At 36.5% G+C, this 21816-nt stretch overlaps 1 protein-coding gene, 1 long non-coding RNA gene and 1 pseudogene across 5 annotated transcripts; 2 read left to right on the top strand and 1 right to left on the bottom strand.

Annotated features, from left to right (window-relative positions):
• The first annotated feature begins 1387 nt into the window (after positions 1-1387).
• Positions 1388-6665, top strand: LOC110716109 (BES1/BZR1 homolog protein 4-like). The gene is made up of 2 exons (XM_021894744.1): positions 1388-1817; positions 5468-6665. The coding sequence occupies exons 1-2, from the start codon at positions 1605-1607 to the stop codon at positions 6248-6250; spliced, it is 996 nt and encodes a 331-aa protein (XP_021750436.1). The 5' UTR covers positions 1388-1604; the 3' UTR covers positions 6251-6665.
• Positions 6666-8326: 1661 nt separating this feature from the next.
• Positions 8327-21816, bottom strand: part of LOC110716110 — a 76123-nt pseudogene continuing 62633 nt past the window's right edge.
• On the top strand, positions 9746-20831 carry LOC110716155. Of its 4 annotated transcripts, none has more exons than XR_002510401.1 (7): positions 9746-10256; positions 12807-12874; positions 12970-13020; positions 17629-18049; positions 18141-18444; positions 18549-18666; positions 20192-20831. It is a non-coding gene; the product is annotated as an uncharacterized LOC110716155 (long non-coding RNA). The 4 variants fall into 4 exon arrangements; XR_002510400.1 differs by having other exon boundaries at positions 9746-12874; positions 17629-17843; positions 17926-18049; positions 20192-20829; XR_002510402.1 differs by having other exon boundaries at positions 9746-12874; positions 20201-20830.

The raw sequence follows: 21816 nt of genomic DNA, 5'->3' as shown, positions 1-21816 counted from the left end.
GTAAACTAGCCTCGGGGGTGTTGCCGAGGAAGGCCCCTCCGATGCTAAAGTCAGTACAATGCGTAGAAAGAGAACACTATGCAAGAGAATTAATTGCTTGAGGCTTTGCTTGAATGAATGTACAAATGTAATATTGATGGCTTTTATACCTCTGCATACATGGAGAAGTTGGGCCTTAGCCCAATTGGCTAACCTTGAGGACTTATCTTTGACTTTAGCACAATTGGAGACAATGAACCTTGACCTTGGGCTTTTAATTGGATCATTTAATGCCTAAGCCCAATTGGACTAAATTGGACCCAAACAACATTTTTACCTCCACACATGAAAACATATCACTTGGCTGCAATTGAACCTCATCTCTGCCACTAGATTAAACCTCATCTCACCTCCGCCACAATTGCCACGTGGACGAGAGGAGAACAGGAGAAGTTCGCGAAAGAGAATGAACACAACGAAGGACCTCTTATTAGCAATTGAAACAACAAATTCATTTGTTTGAAGCAATGAAGGACGTTGACAGAGAAGATCGCCATTAACAAACAAAGGACGTCGACGGAGATATCATTAACGAGCAAACTCTAGCAATTAAAGCAGCGAACTCCAACAATTGAAGCAACAAACTTCAGCAATTGAAGCAGCTATTTAACCAGCAAACTCCCCTGCGACCTCAATAAAGGTTAATGTTGATGGATGCAAAAGGAAATTTGCCGAATCCGTAAATTGCGAACTCCACAACTGCAATTGCACCACCAAATCGCAGGAGAGAGATAGAGAAGGGAAAAGAAGGAGAGAGAAAGAGAAGGGAAAGAGAAGTAGAAAAGCCGCACACCACCAAAACGCTGTCGCACGAAACTATAGGTGGACTGACGAAATTATTGGTCAGGCTTGACTAACCCAATAGTTTATGAAGTAAAAATAGGTAAATTGTAGACGACCAATATATTCCTAATAAAACTCAATCAAATCGAAGACGTTTACTACTTTTATATTTCTTCGATTTAGCTAAAGTCAAAATTGACTTTGATCACATTCATGCTTATTGGCATCAATTTTGTTAAACTTTTTCATCAAAGTCGATCATTTCATTTAGTTTTTTTTCATAGTAAGGAAAATTTGTTAGAATCTATAACCAAAACTTCTAATTTCAAATATAGTTCGGGTCTCTCAAACTCTAACAAATAACTCGAGTTTTACCAAATTTATAGATTTTAATTCCGTAAAACGCAACAAACAAAAAGGAACAAAGGTCGCAAAGCAACCCTAAAAACATCAAATAACGGTGAACGGGCCCCGCACGCCCTCACTTTCCTAGAACCCCACCACTTGTTCAAACTTAAAAACACCAAAGCCTCAGCACGTGCATTACCCCCCGTAATTTGGGGATAATACTTCCCCCCTTCAATGGTGTTTTCGTAAATACTCCCCAACTCCAACCCCATTTCCTAAACCCTACTCATTTTTTACCTCTATCCTTCTCTCACTTTCTCTCCCCGCACAAAACCACACTTTCTCTCTTCTCATTCACCCCTTTCTCTCTCTAGAATCCAAAATACCACCCCCGGTTTTCCGATCAGGAAAGTGGTTTTCCGGCCACTGGTAAAATGACGGGAACAAGGATGCCGACATGGAGAGAAAGAGAAAATAATAAGAAGAGAGAAAGACGACGTCGTGCGATTGCTGCTAAGATCTACTCAGGCCTTCGTATGTACGGTAATTATAAACTCCCTAAACATTGTGATAATAATGAAGTTCTTAAAGCTCTTGCGAGAGAAGCTGGTTGGGTTGTCGAAGAAGACGGTACTACTTATCGCAAGGTAATCCCTTTTTTTTTTTTTTTTTGTGGTAGATTTTGTGTTAATTTAATGTTCTGGTCTCCGGAAAATCGTGAATTTTTCCGGGTTTAATTGAACCCACTTGTTTTTATTTCAAAAAAAAAAATGTAAATTCCCGGATTAGTTGAAACTAATGAACCCATACTTGATCCGTCCCTTAAAATGTAAAATTCCGGGTTTAATTCAGCTGAACCTATTGAACCCACATTTTAACGGGGGCGGAAAATGCAGAATTCACAAATTTTGATCTGAATTGATAATCTTGATTTTATTTGGTTGAAGATCAATTTCTGGTAAAATCTTTTATTGTTTTGGTTAAAAATGATGGAATTTGAGGTGGGAAATGGCGTACGGAAGAAGGTGGATGAGTACAGAGCAATGTCATGCTTCTGGAAGACTCTGCACTTCTGTACTCGTATTACCCAGCAATGGATCTAAATTTTCAGGAGAGAGATTATTTGGTGTCATTATTCTGACATAATTACCCTTGAATTTACCGTTAAATAAGCTTTAAATGTCGTGTACGTAGTTTTGTGTATGATTGTTAAGGGTAGAATTGTCATGTTAAGTAAAATTCCGCCATTGCTGACGAAAAAAAAGGCAGAAAGCGAATCAGAAACTGATGGTAATTTATTCTATAATTCAGAGTCGTAACAAACAGTCTGTTAGTCTTATGTGAACTTTGTCCTTCTGTCTTCATTATTTTCTCGGGATTCCAAATTTTTTATTTTTATTTTTTATGTTGTCGCATAATTTGCCATTTTGCCCCTTATAGAATTACAAATGTCTTCCGGAGTATGTTTTTTATTTCCTTATTTTAATTATGGTTTAATTATTAGGAGTACATTGCTCAGTATTTTTTTTTTAAAAATATATACAGCCTATATATAAGAAGCTAAAAATGGAAAAAAATCGACAATAAATGAATATTTATTACACCTATTTGTGAATTGTTTATAAATTCTCAATTTAATACTAATAAATAAAGTAAGCTTAAGGCTGTATATAACATTACCTTATAAAAATAAAAAAAGGGGAAATTTGTAATTGTACTGATGCACTAATCGTTTGATTTTTGTTATGTTTTTTTGTTTAGTAATTAAGTATGTTTTAAAATTAAGTTTAATAAACATTTATTGATATCCAGCAATATTTAAATATGTTGAATTCTTGGTTCAATACTTTATCCGTCTTTAACTATTATTCTTACTTGATTTTGATTTTATATGTGAGAAATATAGAGAGAGTGTGTCCATTTGCAAAATAGTTACTTCAATTTTTGATTACATGATAATGTAAGACGGATAATATTCTACCTTCCAATACTTGTAACTGGCTACTTCTATTATCTTTTGTGGTTAATTCCGTGACAAAAGTGATACAATGTACTCCCTCCGTCCTTTTATTAGAGTTCTATTTCTTTTTATTATGTGAGTAATAAATGTTAGAAATAAAATTCTAATAAAAAGATAGAGGGAGTATCTCGTACGGAGTATAATACTTGCAATTAGTTAACTCCTCACTTGTACTAGTAAAATGAGTCCAAATAAGGTGTAATCCTTTATATTTCATTTCCGTAACTTAACTCCGCTACTGATGTACTCCCTTCATCGGTTTTTATTTCCATATATATATTGCTTCATAGTCGTCCTTAAAAGATTATCCTATATCAAAAATATCGACAAGGGACCATAATTAGTTAACTCCTTAATCAACGTAAGGTGGGGGGTAAAATGGAGAAATGAAGTGCATTGGGAGGGTAAAATTTAAGGTAAAAAAGCGAGATTCCCGGGAAAAAACTTTAGGAAACACGAGCATGGGCATGCGTGGAGGAGAGAGAAAGAGAGTATTGTGGGGTTGATAGGGAACGTGACTTGTGATGACACACCTGTGGGCAGTGGGATCCACTTTTTATTGTGCTTGTTTTATTTCTCTTTTTGTTAGTTTTGGTCAAGGTGAGGGTCCCATTTTGCTTCATTTTTCTTGGATTAGTTTTATTTAATTGGTGGAAATATTGGGGTTATGTTTTCATTATTTTATGTTATCACTAATAATAATGATAATAATCTATGAAATTATGAAACCGTGTGCCAATTAGTATAAGCTGGACTATTATGCCGTGTTTATTACGTTTTGAGGTGGTAAAGGAGTTTTGTATAAGTTGATATTTGACTTTTTTGGGGTCTGGATGTTTTAGTCTGAAATTAAATGAGCAATTTTAACTGAATTCAAATGTACTGTACATGGTATCGTGATATGGTACTCCTTCCATTCTTTTGTGTTTGTCCTATTTGGAATATTCTATTTTGGGATGAAGAAAATTTGACGCTCATTGATATATTGAAAAAAAAAAGAAATGCTCTTGTGGGATCCTGATAGATTTGTCTCAATGTTTGGTATTGAAGTACTCTGTATAAATTTGTCAAAAAGATTTAATTATACGTAGTTAAAGATATAGGTAATTTTTTTTTCATAGATATTCATTGAAAATCGTGAAAGAAAAAGTCAAATGAGAAGAAGATCAAATAAATTAGGGAGTAGAGTTGAGAATATGGAGTGTAGAGCAAAATTAGAACTTGTTTTTACTAATTCTACTCTTGTTTTTTAAGGGCTATGTTTAGCAATTTAACCATGAACTAGACATAGGCCACATAGCTCATGGTTGAAATAGTGGTTGGAATGTCTTTTGATTTGGAGTAAGTGGTACGTGATGATATTAACTAGATTAGTTGGTATAGTTTCAAGGGGAGGGGACGGAGATGGAGACTTGATTGAAATTGCATTTCAAGGTAAAGTTAGGATGATGAAATCTACAATAGTTTGTTAGAATAATACATGATAAAATATCGATGTCCATTTGCTATGTGTGGCTAAGGTCAAGGAAGTAGGAACACGAGGGGAAAATGAAGGTGGTGGGACAATGGGGCTACAACCCCATTTTGGAGGTTTTGGACCATGGAGGAGACAACTCGAGTGTAGAGGCCCACACGGGTCCTATACATGGGATTATGATGTTTATAGGTTAAGAGACAAAAGCTCATGGTCAATATTTGGTCATAATTTTGAATGGTCTGGCACCTTCTGCTTTCTTTTGTGAACATTTATCTAAAGAGGAATTGAATTGTCAAAGGATCTAAACACAATGAATAATCTATTTGCCTTTCCCATCATGAGTATTTTCAACTCCTAACCATGATGATTTTGCAAGGCATGAACAGTGAATCCCAACCTAATTAATTATGCCGAAAAGAGATCTCTCTTTATTATGTTCCGTGTGTGAGCCCGGTTGTGTAAATATACAATTTGACCTCTGTAGCACACGCATTTGCACCTACACTTGAGAACATGATGACCTGTGCATAATTGCACCTGTATCTGAGAACATGCTCTCTAGCTAACAAACTGCGATGTCATCTGGTGTAGGATGTTTCTCAAAAAGTACCTAATAACCTAAAGTTGGGTATGTAAGTTCTCTGATCTGACTGATACACAGCAGACTGTAATCCTTTATTTCAATCTATGTTTTACTGGAGTATGTGATGTTCTGTGATGTATGAGAATTGTGCTCCTACCCCTGCTGCCACTTTTTATTCCTGTTGTTTTTTTGCTCATAAAGGGCATTTGTTTTGCAGGGATGCAGACCCTTGGAGTCCATGGATATTATTGGTGGCTCTGCATCAGTAAGTCCATGCTCATCATACCCAGTCAGTCCTCGAGCTGGTGCATCCTATAACCCAAGTCCTGCTTCCTCCTCTTTCCCGAGTCCTGCTCGTTCATACTTTTCTCCTAATGCCAATGGCACTGCTGATCCTAATTCCCTCATTCCATGGCTGAAAAACCTGTCTTCGTCTGGCTCTTCATCTGCATCTCCAAAGCTTCCTTATTTGTATGGCCCTGGAGGCTCAATAAGTGCCCCTGTGACACCTCCATTGAGCTCACCGACCTGCAGAACTCCTAGAACCAAGACTAACGACTGGGATGATAATAATGTTGCCCCACCATGGGCCAATCCACAGAATTACTCTTTACCTTCTTCGACACCACATAGCCCTGGCCGCCAAAGCTTTCCTGAACCTGGTTGGCTTGCAAATATCCAAATTCCAAATGGTGCGCCCACATCTCCAACATTTAGTCTTGTATCCTCCAACCCATTTGTCTCAAGAGATATGGTGATGGCTGCAGACGGGGGTTCAAGGATGTGGACCCCAGGTCAGAGTGGGACGTGCTCACCTATTGTTGCTACTGGCTCTGATCGTACAGCAGATGTTCCTATGCCAGACGGAATGGCAGCTGAGTTTGCATTCGGTAATGGAATGACAGGAGGCTTGGTTAAGGCTTGGGAAGGAGAGATCATTCATGAAGACTGTGTACCTGATGATCTTGAACTCACTCTTGGAAGCTCAAGAACAAGGTGATCACATTGTACAAACAGACTAGTTCTGCGACATATTTAGAGTCAGGAGGTCATCTGCTTCCGCGTTCCCTGTCCAAGAGTGCCTAAAATTTGTCCCCTGTGTTCAGTTGGTTGCATTTTCTGGGATGACAAATGATTTGGTTTACTGGAAAAAAGCCGGAATTTCTCCCTGCTACCTTGAGGAGAAGATGAGCAGGGTGAACATGGATAGTTTTGTAATGCGGGTGGTTTTAATTCGTTTATTTTTCCTTTTTAGACCTGGTTTATTTTCCAAAATTTGGGGAAAAAGGGAAAAGAAAAAAAATCACAATACCTATAGGCTATACAGCATTATAAATTTTGATTTGTTTGAAGACTGGATTTGTGATTTATAAGCTATTAATACCAGATTAGAGATTGGTTTGTGTAGTCCTGAATTGCTAGAGCTCCTTTTGCATTCTTCATATCTGTGACTTCAGGCTGCTATGGCCTTCTTTACAGCATCGTTTACAAACAACCTTCGCATCCAAGCAAACATGATAGATTATACTCCCTCTGTTATTAAATAATTTAACGCTCTTGCTTAAGATCATTTTGAAGGAACAGCTATGATTACAACTTTGTAATATTACTCCATTCTTCGTCACTATCATAGTAATTAGAGTGAATATAGGTACCTTTTTTTTTGAACAAGAATAGGTACTTATTAAAAAGGAAAATATATAGTAATTATGAAAATAAAAAAGTTTGGTGCTGGTATTGTATTATTGTCTATAAATCATCATTACTGTTCGAAAAATTATAATAACCACTCGTACAATTAAATATGATTAAAATGAATTCACATCAGTAAGCACTTGAGCAATCTCTATGTACATGGAGTTGCTTATGCTTATGGCTCGAAAGGCTCGATTAATCTCTTCTTTTGAATCATCAACATTTATACAATGCATGGTTCGTGCAGGCGGATGCACGATCCACATGGTGCATCTCTTCCAAAAAAAGGCAGAAAGAACATTGCATAGAAATATAAAGAACATTTAGTTTAAGTAAAAAGAACATTTTATAGAATTGTAAAGAACATTGTATAGAAATATAAAGAACATTCCGTTAAAGTGCAAATGACATGTTATAAAATTGTAAAGAACATAACGTGTACTTAAATAATGTTCTTTACCTTCATGTTCTTTGATTGTCAGAATAATGTACTTTTATTTGTGACATGTTAATTGTTTATTTTGAAATGTTCTTTGAATTTTGTCTTTAGATTATGGGGTTGAATAAAAGTAATGTTCATTACATTATATTATCATTAATTAAAGGTGATAAAAAATTCGGGTCGGGCTGGGCTATAACATAATATCTCGTGTCCAAAAAACCCGGAAAATGTAGTGGGCTTTTCGGCTTTTTTTCGGGCCGAGTTTGGATTTTTTTTAGCTAAAAATGCAATTTTAGGCTTGTCTAAACCCGCCCTATTTTCGGGTTGGATCGGGTCGGATCTGGTCGGGCCGAAATTGATCACCTCTAATTATCATGTTTTTAATTAATATTACGGATGTTCTTTAGATATATATAAAGAACGTGAAGTTGGATGTGTTTTTTACAAAATAGGTATATGTTCTTTATAAAACAACTATATGTTCATTACAATACAACTATATGTGATGTTCTTTATGAAAAAGATATTTGTTCTTCACAAAACAAATGTATGTTCTTTACTGAACAACGGAATGTTCATTCCGCGTTTTTAAAGAGAAAACGGATGCACGGAGCATCATGCATCCGCCTCCACAGAAAAAATTTCTAACATTTATAATCACCCTTATTAGATAGACTACTCTCATTGCCATAATATCATCCAAACGAATATTTATGAAGTGAATGCCCTTGATTAGTAGTTGAGATCATATGTCCCATCTATGTCTCGGCAATCATCTAACGCCCTTGTGTTTTCTGATTTTGACACATCAACAAACTTAATAAGAAAAACATTTTAAGTAATGAAAATTGGTGTTTTAAACAGATGATGTGGCAAAATTAGAGGTTAAAACATACGATTTGACTTAGAATGAGACAGATGATCCAGCACACCACGTGATTAATTTCCAGGTTTCTGATACAGATCTGCCACAGCTTGATAGAGAATAGATGCAGCAGGAGGACTGGGCAATGAACCCAGCAAAATATCCGAAGCACTGATAAACTGACTCACATAAAATCGAGTATTTTCCCTTGTCCTAGAGGTAAAAATATTTCCATCCAGTGAACAACCGAGAAATGCACCTAAACAAAGATTTTATAAAAAGACGAATACAACAGGACCTGACCACAGGAGCCAAAAAACAGAAAACAGAAACATGTTTCCAGATAGGTTTCTTAAAACGAAAAACTACAAATGTTGAATATGCTAGAAAAATAATGGTTAGACCACGTTGAGTTTTCATTAATGGACGAGGGATGATGTAAATCTGCATCAAGCAGATCATATGGAATAGTCTGAGGCAGTTATATATGGCAGGTAACTACTAGATTGTTACATTTTCACAGTTCCTAGCAATCAGCTTGATGGTTTTTTTCCACAAGGCATATTTTGCACATATAAAAGCTTTAATTAGTTGGCCATGCTGGCACGCTATCTGTTGGTAGGGGTGAACATGGTTTGGTTTGGTGTGGTTTGAGTCTAAACCAAACCAAACCAAACCGTGAAATACGGTTTGGTCAATTTTCCAAACCAAACCAAACCATATTAGTATTGAAACCAAACCAAACCAAACCGTAATAATGCGGTTTGGTGCGGTTTATGATGAGACGACATTTTTTCCTAAAAATTGTCAAATATTAATAAATTTATAATAAAGTTCAAATAATTAGCCAAAGGGCTTAAATTCTACTACAAATTTTAATAAAAATAACAACCAACTAATCAAGTGCTAAGTGCTAACACAAACACATAATAAAAATAATACATAACAAATTAACAGTGGAAAAAATCATAATACATTTGTCCAGAAAAATAATTCATACTACATTATAGTTTTGAGATTGAGTATAGAGTATAGCAGTATACTGACCGTATAGTCTTCGAATGAATTTTCATGTTTTTTTTGTTTTTTTTGTTTTTATTTTTTTTTAATAATATATAATAACTATTTTAATTTATTTAAAAATTATTTAAATATTAAAATGCGGTTTACTGGTTTACGGTTTGGTTTGGTTTATAATTTTTGAAAAACTAAACCAAACCGCAAACCGTATTTCCCAAAAAATCGAAACCAAATCGTATTTTTCCAAACCGCAAACCAAACCAAACCGCTAAAATGCGGTTTGGTCTGGTTTGGTTACGGTCTACACCAAACTGTGTACAGCCCTATCTGTTGGGTTTATGATGGTCAAACATATTTTGACTTAGTTTGTTAGTTGCTTCCTTCGCTCAAATTAAGTTTGTTAATCATGTAATTAGTTTGGAGAGTATAAATAGGTTGTATATCGTATTTAGTTCATTCTTAACACAACATAATAAAATATACACATTTTACTCTTTCTTCCTTATCTCTCTCTACTGACCAAAACTCAAGCTCTACTTTAATGGCTTCCCTGTCTCTTCTCGTTTCTTCCTCCTTAAATTCACATATTTATTATGGTATCAAAGCTTTGGGTTGTGTTGTGATCTGGGCCAATATCATGGACAACTCAAATTAGAAATAACCATTGAGGTTAATTTTTTATACCCGGTTTTTCGACCTTGAGGCTGATTTTTTTTCATTCTCATCCATATTTTCGAACTCCCTTGCCTTCTCTCTCTAACTTTCCCATTTTCCTTGAAACCCTAACCTTCAAACTCATCAAAACCCATCAAATCTCACTCAAATTTCTTCATTATACCATCACAAAACATCAAATTCATTACTTCACATTCTCCATCAACAAAGGTCCGAATTTTTCGTGGTTTTTCATGGGTAAATCTTGAAGCTTGCATGGGATTCTGGTTCATGAGGCTAGTTAGAGTTGATTTTGGGTATAATTTATTGGTATAATCACCTCATCTCTAGTTTTATTTGAATTTAGAGCATTGCTTTGGTGATTAAATTTGTTATATATGTGGATTTACTTGGTGAACTTTGATGTGTGAATGGTAGTTTGTGTTAAAATTTGTTGATTATTCTTGGTTAATTGTTGTTTGTTGGTTGAAATTTGTGATTGTTGGTGGTTTGTCTTGATTGATTTGTGTTGTTTGGTGGATTGTGGAGTGTGTGAATTGTGAAAGTTTGGTGTAGTAAGCGGGATTGTTGCTTGCTATTGGAGTTGTGCTATTTGAGTCTTGGTGATTGTGAATATGGTGGGTAGTTCTAAGAAGAGAAAGAGTGGGAAGGGGCTTTAACGATTCTCTTCTCAAACCCCTCAAAACACCGAACAACCACCACCACCTTTGCCACCACTCAAATTCAATAACAAACACCACAAGCCCATACATGAAAACTTGCTATCCCAAAAAATCCTACCCACCAAGCTAAGAACTACCACAAAGCCACAACAATTAAGCTTGCCATAGATGATTAGATGAGGATTGTTGGTTCTTATTCAACAATTTAAGGTTGGGTTCCTCTATGAATAAAGCATAGCGAACCTATAGAGAGCCTACCCTTAAATTTCTAGCCTTTTTTGAATGTCATGCCACTAGGGATGGCAATGGATCTAGACCCGACCCGGATCCGTGGATCTAGATCCGTTTTTCACGGATCCGGGTCTTCAAATTTTGGACCCGACGGATCCGGGTCCCGCTGACAAAAACGGATCTGGATCTGGGTCTGGGCCCTAGACCCGGATCCAGATTCGTGGACCCTTTTATTTTTTTTTATTTTTCCTATTAAAAAAAAACTAAAATTGTTTGTTTCTTTATTAAAAATGTTGATAATGTTAGTAATAATAAAGATTAACCCTTTCAAGAGAAAGAATTTTGGATGCTTATATTATATATATCATCGTTATTTTTTCACTAGCTTATATTTAACATCGTATTTTTTTTTGTTGTTTATAATTTTAATTCAAAATATGAGTGTATAAGTTGGTTAATTTGGGGTTGAACTTAATAACTAACAACGTAAGTTTGAAATAAATTTTTTGACCCGAGCATTACATTTATTACAAAAAATTAGGCAAAATATATTGGACCCGTTTTGGACCCGGATTCAGACCCGGATCCGTTGGACCCGACGGATCCGGATCCGGGTCTTCATTTTCTAGACCCGACGGATCCGGGTCGGATCTGGATCCTATATACTAAAACGGATCTGGATCTGGGTCCATCCGGACCCGGTCTAGATCCGACCCGTTGCCATCCCTATATGCCACTAGTGACAAAGACCTTGCCATCTCCTTCCAACTTTTCAACAAGAAAGAAACCATGAATCTTCGTCAATTCAATCAACACCTCAATATTAACCTCGATGCCAATCTTTTCTTTCCCGAACATGAAGGTTTACATGACTATAACCCCTTACATATTGGAATTGCATCTCAAGAATGGATAACTTCAATGCTAAGTAATCCTTAGTTTGTCAAATCAAGCACCCTGTCCTTTGACTTTTACACTGAATTCTTGGGTATATGGTTTTCAATAAGCAAGACTTTTTTTTACAGCAGAGAAAAAGGGACTTAATCCCCACATTTGCTAATACTAGACACTGAAATAAAGGAATAAGGTTTTGGATATTGTTGAGCAGATGTCAGGTATGATATGCCCCTGCTAAGTCACCCTGCACCCATTTGGCCAGCCTGATGTCTGGAGCAAAAAATTTTAAGTGCCACTGCCGCTTATCCAAAGCCATTCTGATTCCTTCCAACATCGAACCAACCATGTTGCTCACTCTATCAATAGCATGCTGCGAAGCCTCTCCCTGGTACACAGTGCCATCAGTACATGGCACTACTAGAAATAGGCTAAATAGCGACGAATGGCTTCTGACGGACATTATTTTCCTCGCAAAGTTTAAAAATTCCGACGGAATTTGTTTCGTCGCAATTTATTGACGGATTTCACTTGTTCCGACGAATTTTCTGTTGTAATTATTTCGACGGAAATATATTCCGTCGTAATTTCCATCTTCCATGAAATTTTCCGTCGAAAATAGCTTTGCGACGGAAATTTTCGTCGAAACATAACAATTACGACGGAATACTTTCTGTCGGAAAATATCAGATTTTTTAAAAAAGAGACCCAAATTAATTTAACCTAAAAAAAGAAGGGGAAAGAACGGGGAAATTAGGGATCGCACACAGAAGAAAGAGAAGGAGTCGGAAAGAGAAAAGGGGACCACCGTCGCCGACGAAGACGCAAACGCCGCCGACAATGTAAGAGAGAAAGAGGACGAGAAGGAGGAAGAGAAAGACAACGACGGGAGCTTGATATCCCTAACCACCACAACGCATCTGCTCCTTGTTTTCCGTCAAGCCTCCCTTGACGCTACAAGTTGTTGCCGGCGCCGCGTTTAGATCAGTTACAACCATTGTTTTTTTGGTTTTCATTTTTTTTAAAAAAATTCCATTCAAATCTGACTTACCCCTGACCACCACAACCGCAGCCTCCGGCCTCCTCCCTTCCCTTGCCATGGCTAAATCACATGAGGAAGGCAGTTAGAAGAAAATTCTGGTAAGTTGTCCTTTCCCCCCACTTTTTTTTCAATTTAATTTTTTTAATAATAAACCCTTATTTATTTAATTTAATTTTTTTTTTATATTTTGTAGGATTTGTACAATTAGATGGTTTAATTGTCAAAAAGAAGTGAAGATCTAAAGGTTAGTTACATTACAAACCCTAATATAATGTATGTATGTTAGTTTGGTTTGGTTTTGTTTAACATAACTTAGTTTAGCTAAGTTTATTCTAATATAATGTGTTTTAGTTTAGTTTAGTTTACTTTTTTTTGTAAGTATGTTAGCTTAGTTTAATATAATAAAACGGTAGTTTGGTTTGGTTTGGTTTTGTTTAATATGATATGTTAGTTTAGTTTGGTTTGGTGTGATTTGGTTAAATTATGATATATTTGTATAATATTTTGTATGTTAGTTTAGTTTTAATATTTTTAAATAAATCATTTGCATAATCATATGGCTAGATACCCGTTCAAGGCACGCATACACATTAGGAGTATGGCTTGAATAGTCCCTGGTTGGGGCTGTCCTTGTACGTTTATTCTCACTTAGGTGGTGAATGTATTCCTTTTTTTAATTCTAAGGAAGATCCTTGCTTGTCATTTCTGTAAAATGTTCTCTAGGTACATATATAGGTATTTTAATCGCCTAAATCGTGTACTTGGAGAACTGTAGGGAAATGCTGCCGGATATTTCATAGAATTGAAATCCTGGCATACATTCACTAGTGAGATTGAACGTCCAAGGATGGGTTAGGTTGGAGTGATAAGGACCCTTGGAAATCTTTTCAAATCTCATTTGCATTTTTATAACACTTTGATCTATAATGAATATATATTGTGCTTTGTGACTAATGTGATTAATGGCATATGCGCGAGTTGTGTAGAACTTGTAATCATGAAACGAAGAGAACGTAGCTGGATGTACGAAAGGAAGGTTAGGAATTCTATTAATCCTGAGTTCGTGAAGGGGGTAGATGAATTCCATAAATATGTCGAAGATCATCCCAAGAGTAGCAACCCGAATGAAGTTACGTGTCCATGTTTTAAATGCAAAAACAAACGTCTTTGGGATGCGGAAACTGTTAAACTTCATTTATATCACAAGGGTTTTTTTTACCTAATTACTATGAGTAGATGTGTCATGGGGAAGGGTTTCTAGGAACTCGTGAAAGGCACTCAAATGAATATCGTGAAATGGTTTTGGATGCATTTGGTCATTCTCAAGATCAAGGGCATTCCGAAGAGGCTAGTGTATCATTAGAGAAGGAGCTTAATGCACAAGCTAAGCATTTTTTTGATTTGTTAAGGGCTTCTGAACAACCGTTATACGAAGGGAGTTCATTGTCTGTGTTAGAGATGGCTTCTAGAATCACTAGCCTAAAGTGCGAGTATAATTTTCCGCATAGATGTGTTGATGGATTTGCTTCTTTGGTTAATGAAGCGATTCCTAACAACAACCACATGGCCGAGACATTCTATGAGGTCAAGAAAATTGTTAAGGGGTTAGAGCTGCCCCATGAAAAGATTCATTCATGCCCGAAAGGATGTATGTTGTTTTGGAAAGATGATGCTCAATTATCTACATGTAGGTTGTGTGGTAGCGACCGATACAAGAAGATTTATAAAGGTAGCTTAGTGCCTTTGAATGTTCTATTTTATTTCCCTATCACACCTAGGTTGCAAAGGCTTTTTGCAACTAAAAACATTTCCGAGGAAATGACATGGCATGATAAAAATCCTCGAGTTCAAGGCATAATGACACACCCTAGCAATAGTGAAGCGTGGAAACACCTTGATAATTGCTTTCCTGAGTTTGCCTCCGAACCTCGTAATGTTGACTTGGCCTATGTACGGATGGATTTGCTCCACATGGTCAGTTTGGGGGACAATATTCTTGTTGGCCTGTCATTTTGACCCCTTATAACTTGCCTCCGTCAATGTGTATGAAAAAACAGTTCATGTCCCTTTAGTTACTTGTTCCTGGTCCTAAAAACCCTAAGGGCAACTTGGATGTTTACATGCAACCGCTCATACACGAGTTAAAACAGCTATGGAAAGTTGGGGCAAGTACTTACGATATTTCGAGAAAACAGAATTTCAATCTTCGAGCAGCCATCCTATGGACCGTTAGTGACTTCCCGGCTTATGGTATGTTATTTGGTTGGACCACAACTGGTAAGAAGGCTTATCCATATTGTAAGGAGAAAAGCAAAGCATTTGGCTTGAACACGGTGGTAAGGTTTTTAGGTTTGATTGCCATCGTCAATTCCTTTCGACAAATCATCCTTTTCGAAATAGTAAAACTGAATTTTGTAAAAATAAAGTCGAAAAAGGTTCACCACCTCACATCATGTCAGGAGAGAAACTATGGGAATGTGAGAAAAACCTCCCGAAGGTAACAGATGGCCCCGAGGCACTGAAACGTCTCAAGAAAGCCAAAAAAGGGTGGTTCAGGTAAAGCACTCTATGGGACCTTCCATATTGGAAACAGCTGCTTGTTCGTCACAACTTAGATGTCATGCACATTGAAAAGAACTTTTTTGATCAGTTGATTCACACTATAATGGACGTGAAAAAACTATCTTGTGACTCGCCATCAGCTCGGAATGACATTGCCAAATATTGTAAACGACCCCATCTTCATCTTCAAGAGGATGATAGAGGATAAGAATTCATGCCAAAGGCTCCATTTGCTCTTGATAAGGCTCAGAGAAAGGTTTTGTGTGAGTGGGTCAAACAGTTGCGGTTTCCTGATGGTTACGCTTCCAATTTGAGCAGATGCGTTGATTTGCAAGCATGTAAGTTACATGGAATGAAAATCCATGATTGTCACGTGTTCATGGAGAGGTTGTTTCCCACTGCTTTGAGAGAATTTCTCCCTAGCCATATATGGAATGCAATTACAAAGATAAGCTAATTCTTTCGTGATTTATGTGGCTACACAATTACAGTTAGCGACATGGAGAGATTGGAAAAAAACATAGCTGAGATCCTGTGCAAGCTTGAGAAGGTTTTCCCTCCTTCATTCTTCAACTCCATGGAGCATTTACCAATTCATTTGCCATATGAGGGCAAGTTATATGGACTTGTTCAATATCGGTGGACGTATCCTTTCGAAAGGTAAATCAAAGGCCCTTTCTCAAATCTTTCTTTCATCTCATTCATTGATAAGGGCTACTTATACATCTATATCTATATAAAAATAATTACAGTTTCCTCAATCACCTGAGACGGAAAATTGGTAATAAGGCTCGAGTTGAAGGTTCCATATGCAACGCTTATCTCACTAAAGAGATATCAAACTTCTGCTCCAATTACTTTCAGCCCTCAGTTGACACAAAAACACGAGATCTAGGTCAAAATGTGAATTCTGATGTGGAATCCACGACTGACAACTATGAAATCCCAGAGCTATTCACGGTGGATAAGGGTCGTGTGTCAAATGTGGGTAAAACTCGGTTTTTAGATGACAAGGAACTCGAATGTGATCATTTGTTCGTTTTGAGTAATACCGGCATTCTTGGTGAATACGAAAGGTATATATGTTTAGGAGAAAATTTTCAAAAAGCCTTAAATTTAAAATAATATCTGCAATGATTAACCTTGTGTTATTAATCTATTAGGCAGTTTGAGGACTACATTCTTAGTACTCGAACTTATTTACGTAGAGAAGATGTCATGGAGAAATGCAAAAGTGAATTCCCTGATTGGTTTCATCACAAGGTGATAATACTTTTCAAACATTACATATTGATTAACTTGTGATAAACACTAAATTTCATTTCAAGAAGTGTGACATTTGTATTCAAAACGATTATAGGTGGTGGAATAGAAACCAAGTTCCGATGTGTTGCGAGCATTGTCTATGAGACCTTTCAAGCGTGTTCGAACTTGGAACCAAAATTTTGTCGGTGGCTTTAATTTCCACACACAGTCCTATGGCAAACACAAATCTACGATGAGTTATGGGGTGTGTGTGTCAAGTGAGGACGGTGGAGAGTAATTTGGCATTTTAAACGATATAATTGAACTTTTCTACACTGATCCGGAAAGAGAGTACAAAACTATTTTGTTTTAAGTGTAATTGGATGGATTGTGGTAGAGGAACGAACATACATGAACAATACAAGCTTGTCGAAGTAAATCATACTAAGAAATATCCCAAGTATGATCCATTTGTCTTATCTTACCAAGTGTCTCAAGTGTACTATGCATCTTACCCTAGCCTTAAACGTGATCGAATTCAATGGTGAACTGTATTTAAAACACAAGCAAGGTCGGTGGTTGATGCTCCGGTGGATTTAGAGTGTTTACAGGATCCTTCACCACAAGTACATGCAACTCTTTGTCCACTAATTGACATTCCAGACTATGAACTTGATATTGATGATGATGATGACGATGGCTTTGTTATCTCAAGCGATGAAGAAGAAGAAGAAGGAGAAGAAGAAGAAGAAGAAGAAGAAGAAGAAGAAGAAGAAGAAGATTGATAGTGACGAAGAAGAGGACATCAATGTATTTTTAGATGACACTAGTGATAGTGATAATGATAGTGGTAGTAGTGATAAGAGTAATGAAGAGGAGAATATGTAGTTACTCCTTTAACTATTGTCTTGTAATTTTTATTTTTTAATGACTACTTGGACTTGTAATATTGCATTACATATTTTGTCTCATTTTATTTTTTATGTAATATGGTTCTAATTTATGAAATTACAATGTCCGATCATGGTACTAACAATTTTTTCAGGTGGTCATGGCGGGAGGAAATAAAGGAGAAACGTCCAAGAGGAGAAAGACTAAGGGGAAATCTCAGGTTATACGTGATGATGAGGACGAGTCAATGGAGGAAGAGGAGGCACACGATTTGGGGGCGTCTCAAGAAATCATCACTTGGAGACAGATTCAAACACATGTATAGGAGCAACAGGAGCAACATGACCCACAACCTAATGACTTGCCGGAGTTAGACCCTTCCACACTTTGGTGCGTTTTGTTCACTTTTTGTTGATTATATACTTTCCTGAATATCTATCCTTTATTATAGGTTTGATGATAAGCCGATGTGGAATATGCTCTCTAACACGCTAACCGGCTACTATCGAGAGCCTTGGAAGAATTACGGAGAGGTTGATGAAAAAACAAAAGAACACTTTTGGAACTTGTTCAGCGTATGATAACTTTAACCTAACATGATACATATTTTTATAAAGTATATTGATGGAGCAAAATTTGTAATAAAGACACTTTCTTGATTTACAGAAAAAATTCAAGGGGGCATGCACCTGAGTTAAACGAGCATGTGAAGCAAACTTTTGAATTCAAGTTTGCAAATCGCCTACGTGACATGTTCTACCAGATCACAAAGAGGATGAATGGTGTCAAACCAAAATGGCTTAATGAAGATGTCCACGAAGCTATGATGGAAATTGTTGCCAATGATCCAATATATAAGAAGCGGTCAGAACAAAACAAGAAGAACAGAAGAGGCGGATCCATGGAAAATGTCGTTGAATCGACCCACTTTCAAGGTTTTATGTCAGCTGTACAACATGCTAAAAGGATGGTAAGGTTCATAAAATGTGTCCAGTAACAATGAAGTCATTTGTGTATTAATGAACTTTTATAGGCTGACATGTTTTCATTGTTTTTCTGCATGTACATTTAAAGGCGGAAAAAAAACCAAGGCCAATTACCAAATGCCCCTGATCTTTTCTTGAAGACACACTTCAAGGAAGTGCCTGGGAAAGGACAAGTGGCTGCCAACACCAAAGCCAAAAGGATTGCGGTAAAAACTTATTATATGACTTGATATATGGCAAATTAGCAAAGTAGAACTCATTATATGCTAATTTCAATGAATTTGGATGAAAAAGGGTCGCAAAATGACTTATGATCTCATTTATCTTGATTTATATCCATAACCACCTAAAATTATTTGATATTGGAATGTTAGAAGAAAGAACGAGTTCATTTGATTGAAAACATAGAAACTAGGCAAGGTTAAAGCTATATAGGCCAAATTTGCTTGAATTTGGATGAATGAGGGTCGTAAAGTGACTTATGTGCCTTTTTACCTTGATTTCTATCCATAGGAACCTAAAATTATTTGATATTAGAATGTTAGAAGAAAGAAGGAGCTCATTTGATTGAAAACATAGAAAATAGGCAATGTTTAAGCTACATAGGTCAAATTTGCTTGAATTTGGATGAATGAGGATCGTAAAGTGACTTATGTGATTTTTTATCTTGATTTATATCCATAGATTCCTAAAATTATTTGATATTGGAATTTTAGAAGAAAGAAGGAGCTCATTTGATTGAAAACATAGAAAATAGGCAAGGTTTAAGCTATATAGGTCAAATTTGCTAGAATTTGGATGAATGAGGGTCGTAAAGTGACTTATGTGCTTTTTTATCTTGATTTCTATACATAGGAACCTAAAATTATTTGATATTGGAATGTTAGAATAAAGAAGGAGCTCATTTGATTGAAAACATAGAAAATAGGCAAGGTTTAAGCCATATAGGCCAAATTTGCTTGAATTTTGATGAATAAGGGTCGAAAATTGACTTATGTGCTCATTTCTCTTGATTTCTATCCATAGGAACCTAAAATTATTTGATATTTGAATTTTAGAAGAAAGAACGAGTTCATTTGATTGAAAACATAGAAAATAGGCAAGGTTTAAGCCATATAGGCCAAATTTTCTTGAATTTGGATCAATGAAGGTCGTAAAGTGACTTATGTGCTTATTTCTATCAATTTATATCCATAGGAACCAAAATTTATTGGATATTGGAATGTTAGAATAAGGAAGGAGCTCATTTGGTTGAAAACATAGAAAATAGACAAGGTTTAAGCTATATAGGTCAAATTTGCTTGAATTTGGATGAATGAGGGTCGTAAAGTGACTTATATGCTTTTTTATCTTGATTTCTATCCATAGGCACCTAAATTTATTTGATATTGGAATGTTAGAAGAAAGAAGGAGTTCATTTGATTGAAAAACATAGAAAATAAGCAAGGTTTAAGCCATATAGGCCAAATTTGCTTGAATTTTGACGAATGAGGGTCGTAAATAGACTTATGTGCTCATTCTCTTGATTTCTATCCATAGGTACCTTAAATTATTTGATATTGGAATGTTAGAATAAATAAGGATCTCATTTGATTGAAAACATAGAAAATAGGCAATGTTTAAGCCATATAGGCCAAATTTGCTTGAATAATCAAGAATAAGAAACCTTACCTTATATTGTTAATTGTTTTTTTAACAATTTTTTTTATTATCTTCTATATTTTGTTGGAGACCTACCAGAAGAAGCTCGAAGAAGCAAGGAGTCAGGGGATTCAGAAGATTCCTAATGAGTTGTACTGGGAGATGGTGGGTGGGCGCAATTAGAAGGGTCGTGTGAAGGGACTTGGCCAAAGTGCAGAGCTCTACTATGGCAAACGGATGGGTCGAGTTTTCCGTTCTTTACAACAATACACGCCGTCTATCATTTCTCAGATGCAAGATCAGATGGAACATAGGGTGCAAGCTCTCCAAACTCAAATAGAAGTCGAGATGCAAAGCCGAATTGACTCTCGAATGGCTGAAATAGATAGGAGATACAAGGAGAGTATGGATGAGATGATGATAGTTTCACAAACAACGACGCATGTTCCACCATTCATCCTCAGCATCAAGACCCTAGAGATGACCCGGGTAGTGATGGAGCAGGCTAGGGTACCCAGGCGATTGTGTAACTTAGCTTCAATCTAGCATAGATTCACTCTAGCATAGCTTTTGTTTGGTATGGATACCAAATTAGTTCGGACTATCTTTTGTACTATGACATAATTATTATATATATATAAATAATTTCGTAGGTCGGTAATTAATTTTTTTTAAACAGCAACTTCTGCAGGTGTTTTGTCGATTTATTATAAACAAAAATTCAGGTTTGGAAATGCATTTTTTTTTCAAATATTACAGGCGGGTTTGAAGGTCCTTCCGACGGATTATATCCATCGCAAACAGCATTGATTAACGACGAAAAAAATCCGTCGAAAGTTACCGACGGAAAAGTCCCTTGCACATTTCCGACGGACTTTTTTCCTTCGGAATATTGCGACGGATCTTCAATTAAAGTGAAATTAAATTCCGACAAAATCATTGCCATTGGAAATGAAGTTTACGACGGAAATTCCGTCGGAATATGGCTTATTTCCTACAAAAGGTTTTCCGATGGACGTTTCCGACGGAATTCTGTCGCAACCTTCATTTCCGACGGATTTTTTATATTTTCCGACGAAAATTTTCCGTCGCATTTACGCTGTTTTTTTGTAGTGTGGTAAGATCCAAGAGCCATAGATTGTTGGTGTTCCTGTATCTTGCTTTCCTCAAGCCAAGGGTGGCATTCATGCAATCGCTGCACCCTGCAATTAGCTGCACAATATCATAATGGCCAAGCAACTTGTTATTCACAACACTATCTTCAAAGCCTGGGGGCCAGATCAGAGCCAAGTGTATCAGCACACACTTCAGAATGGTTAGTAATCCTGTAAGCTTTCACTTTCAGTTCCATACTCTTAATAGTTTACCATGCATTCTGCTTGTTTTTCTTGAAAATTAGGTTGTTCCTTGCCTCCCAAATGCTTTCCAGACCTGCAACAAAAAAAGAATAACTCTCTCTCAATCCTCTCTTATTGTCACATAACAATCTTTGCTAATTATAGACCCAATCAGCTATAGGAATGTTATCTTGGTAATTAACATTGAGCCCCAAGGAGCAACCCTTCCAAATATGACTAGCAAAAGTGTAGTCTCGAAAAAGGTGTTCAAGTGTTTCCAAGCTAGACTTCTCACGCTCTTCCTCATTGAAACATAACACACAGTGATGATCAGAGCCAAGTCCTCTTCTCTTTCTTTCACTCCTTGTAGGAAGAACC

The sequence above is a fragment of the Chenopodium quinoa genome, unplaced genomic scaffold, assembly GCF_001683475.1.
Source record: "Chenopodium quinoa cultivar QQ74 unplaced genomic scaffold, ASM168347v1, whole genome shotgun sequence".
NCBI classification, from domain to species: Eukaryota; Viridiplantae; Streptophyta; class Magnoliopsida; order Caryophyllales; family Amaranthaceae; genus Chenopodium; species Chenopodium quinoa.
The sequence above is the reverse complement of the archived record's forward strand: the minus strand, read 5'-3'. Positions and strand labels throughout refer to the sequence as shown.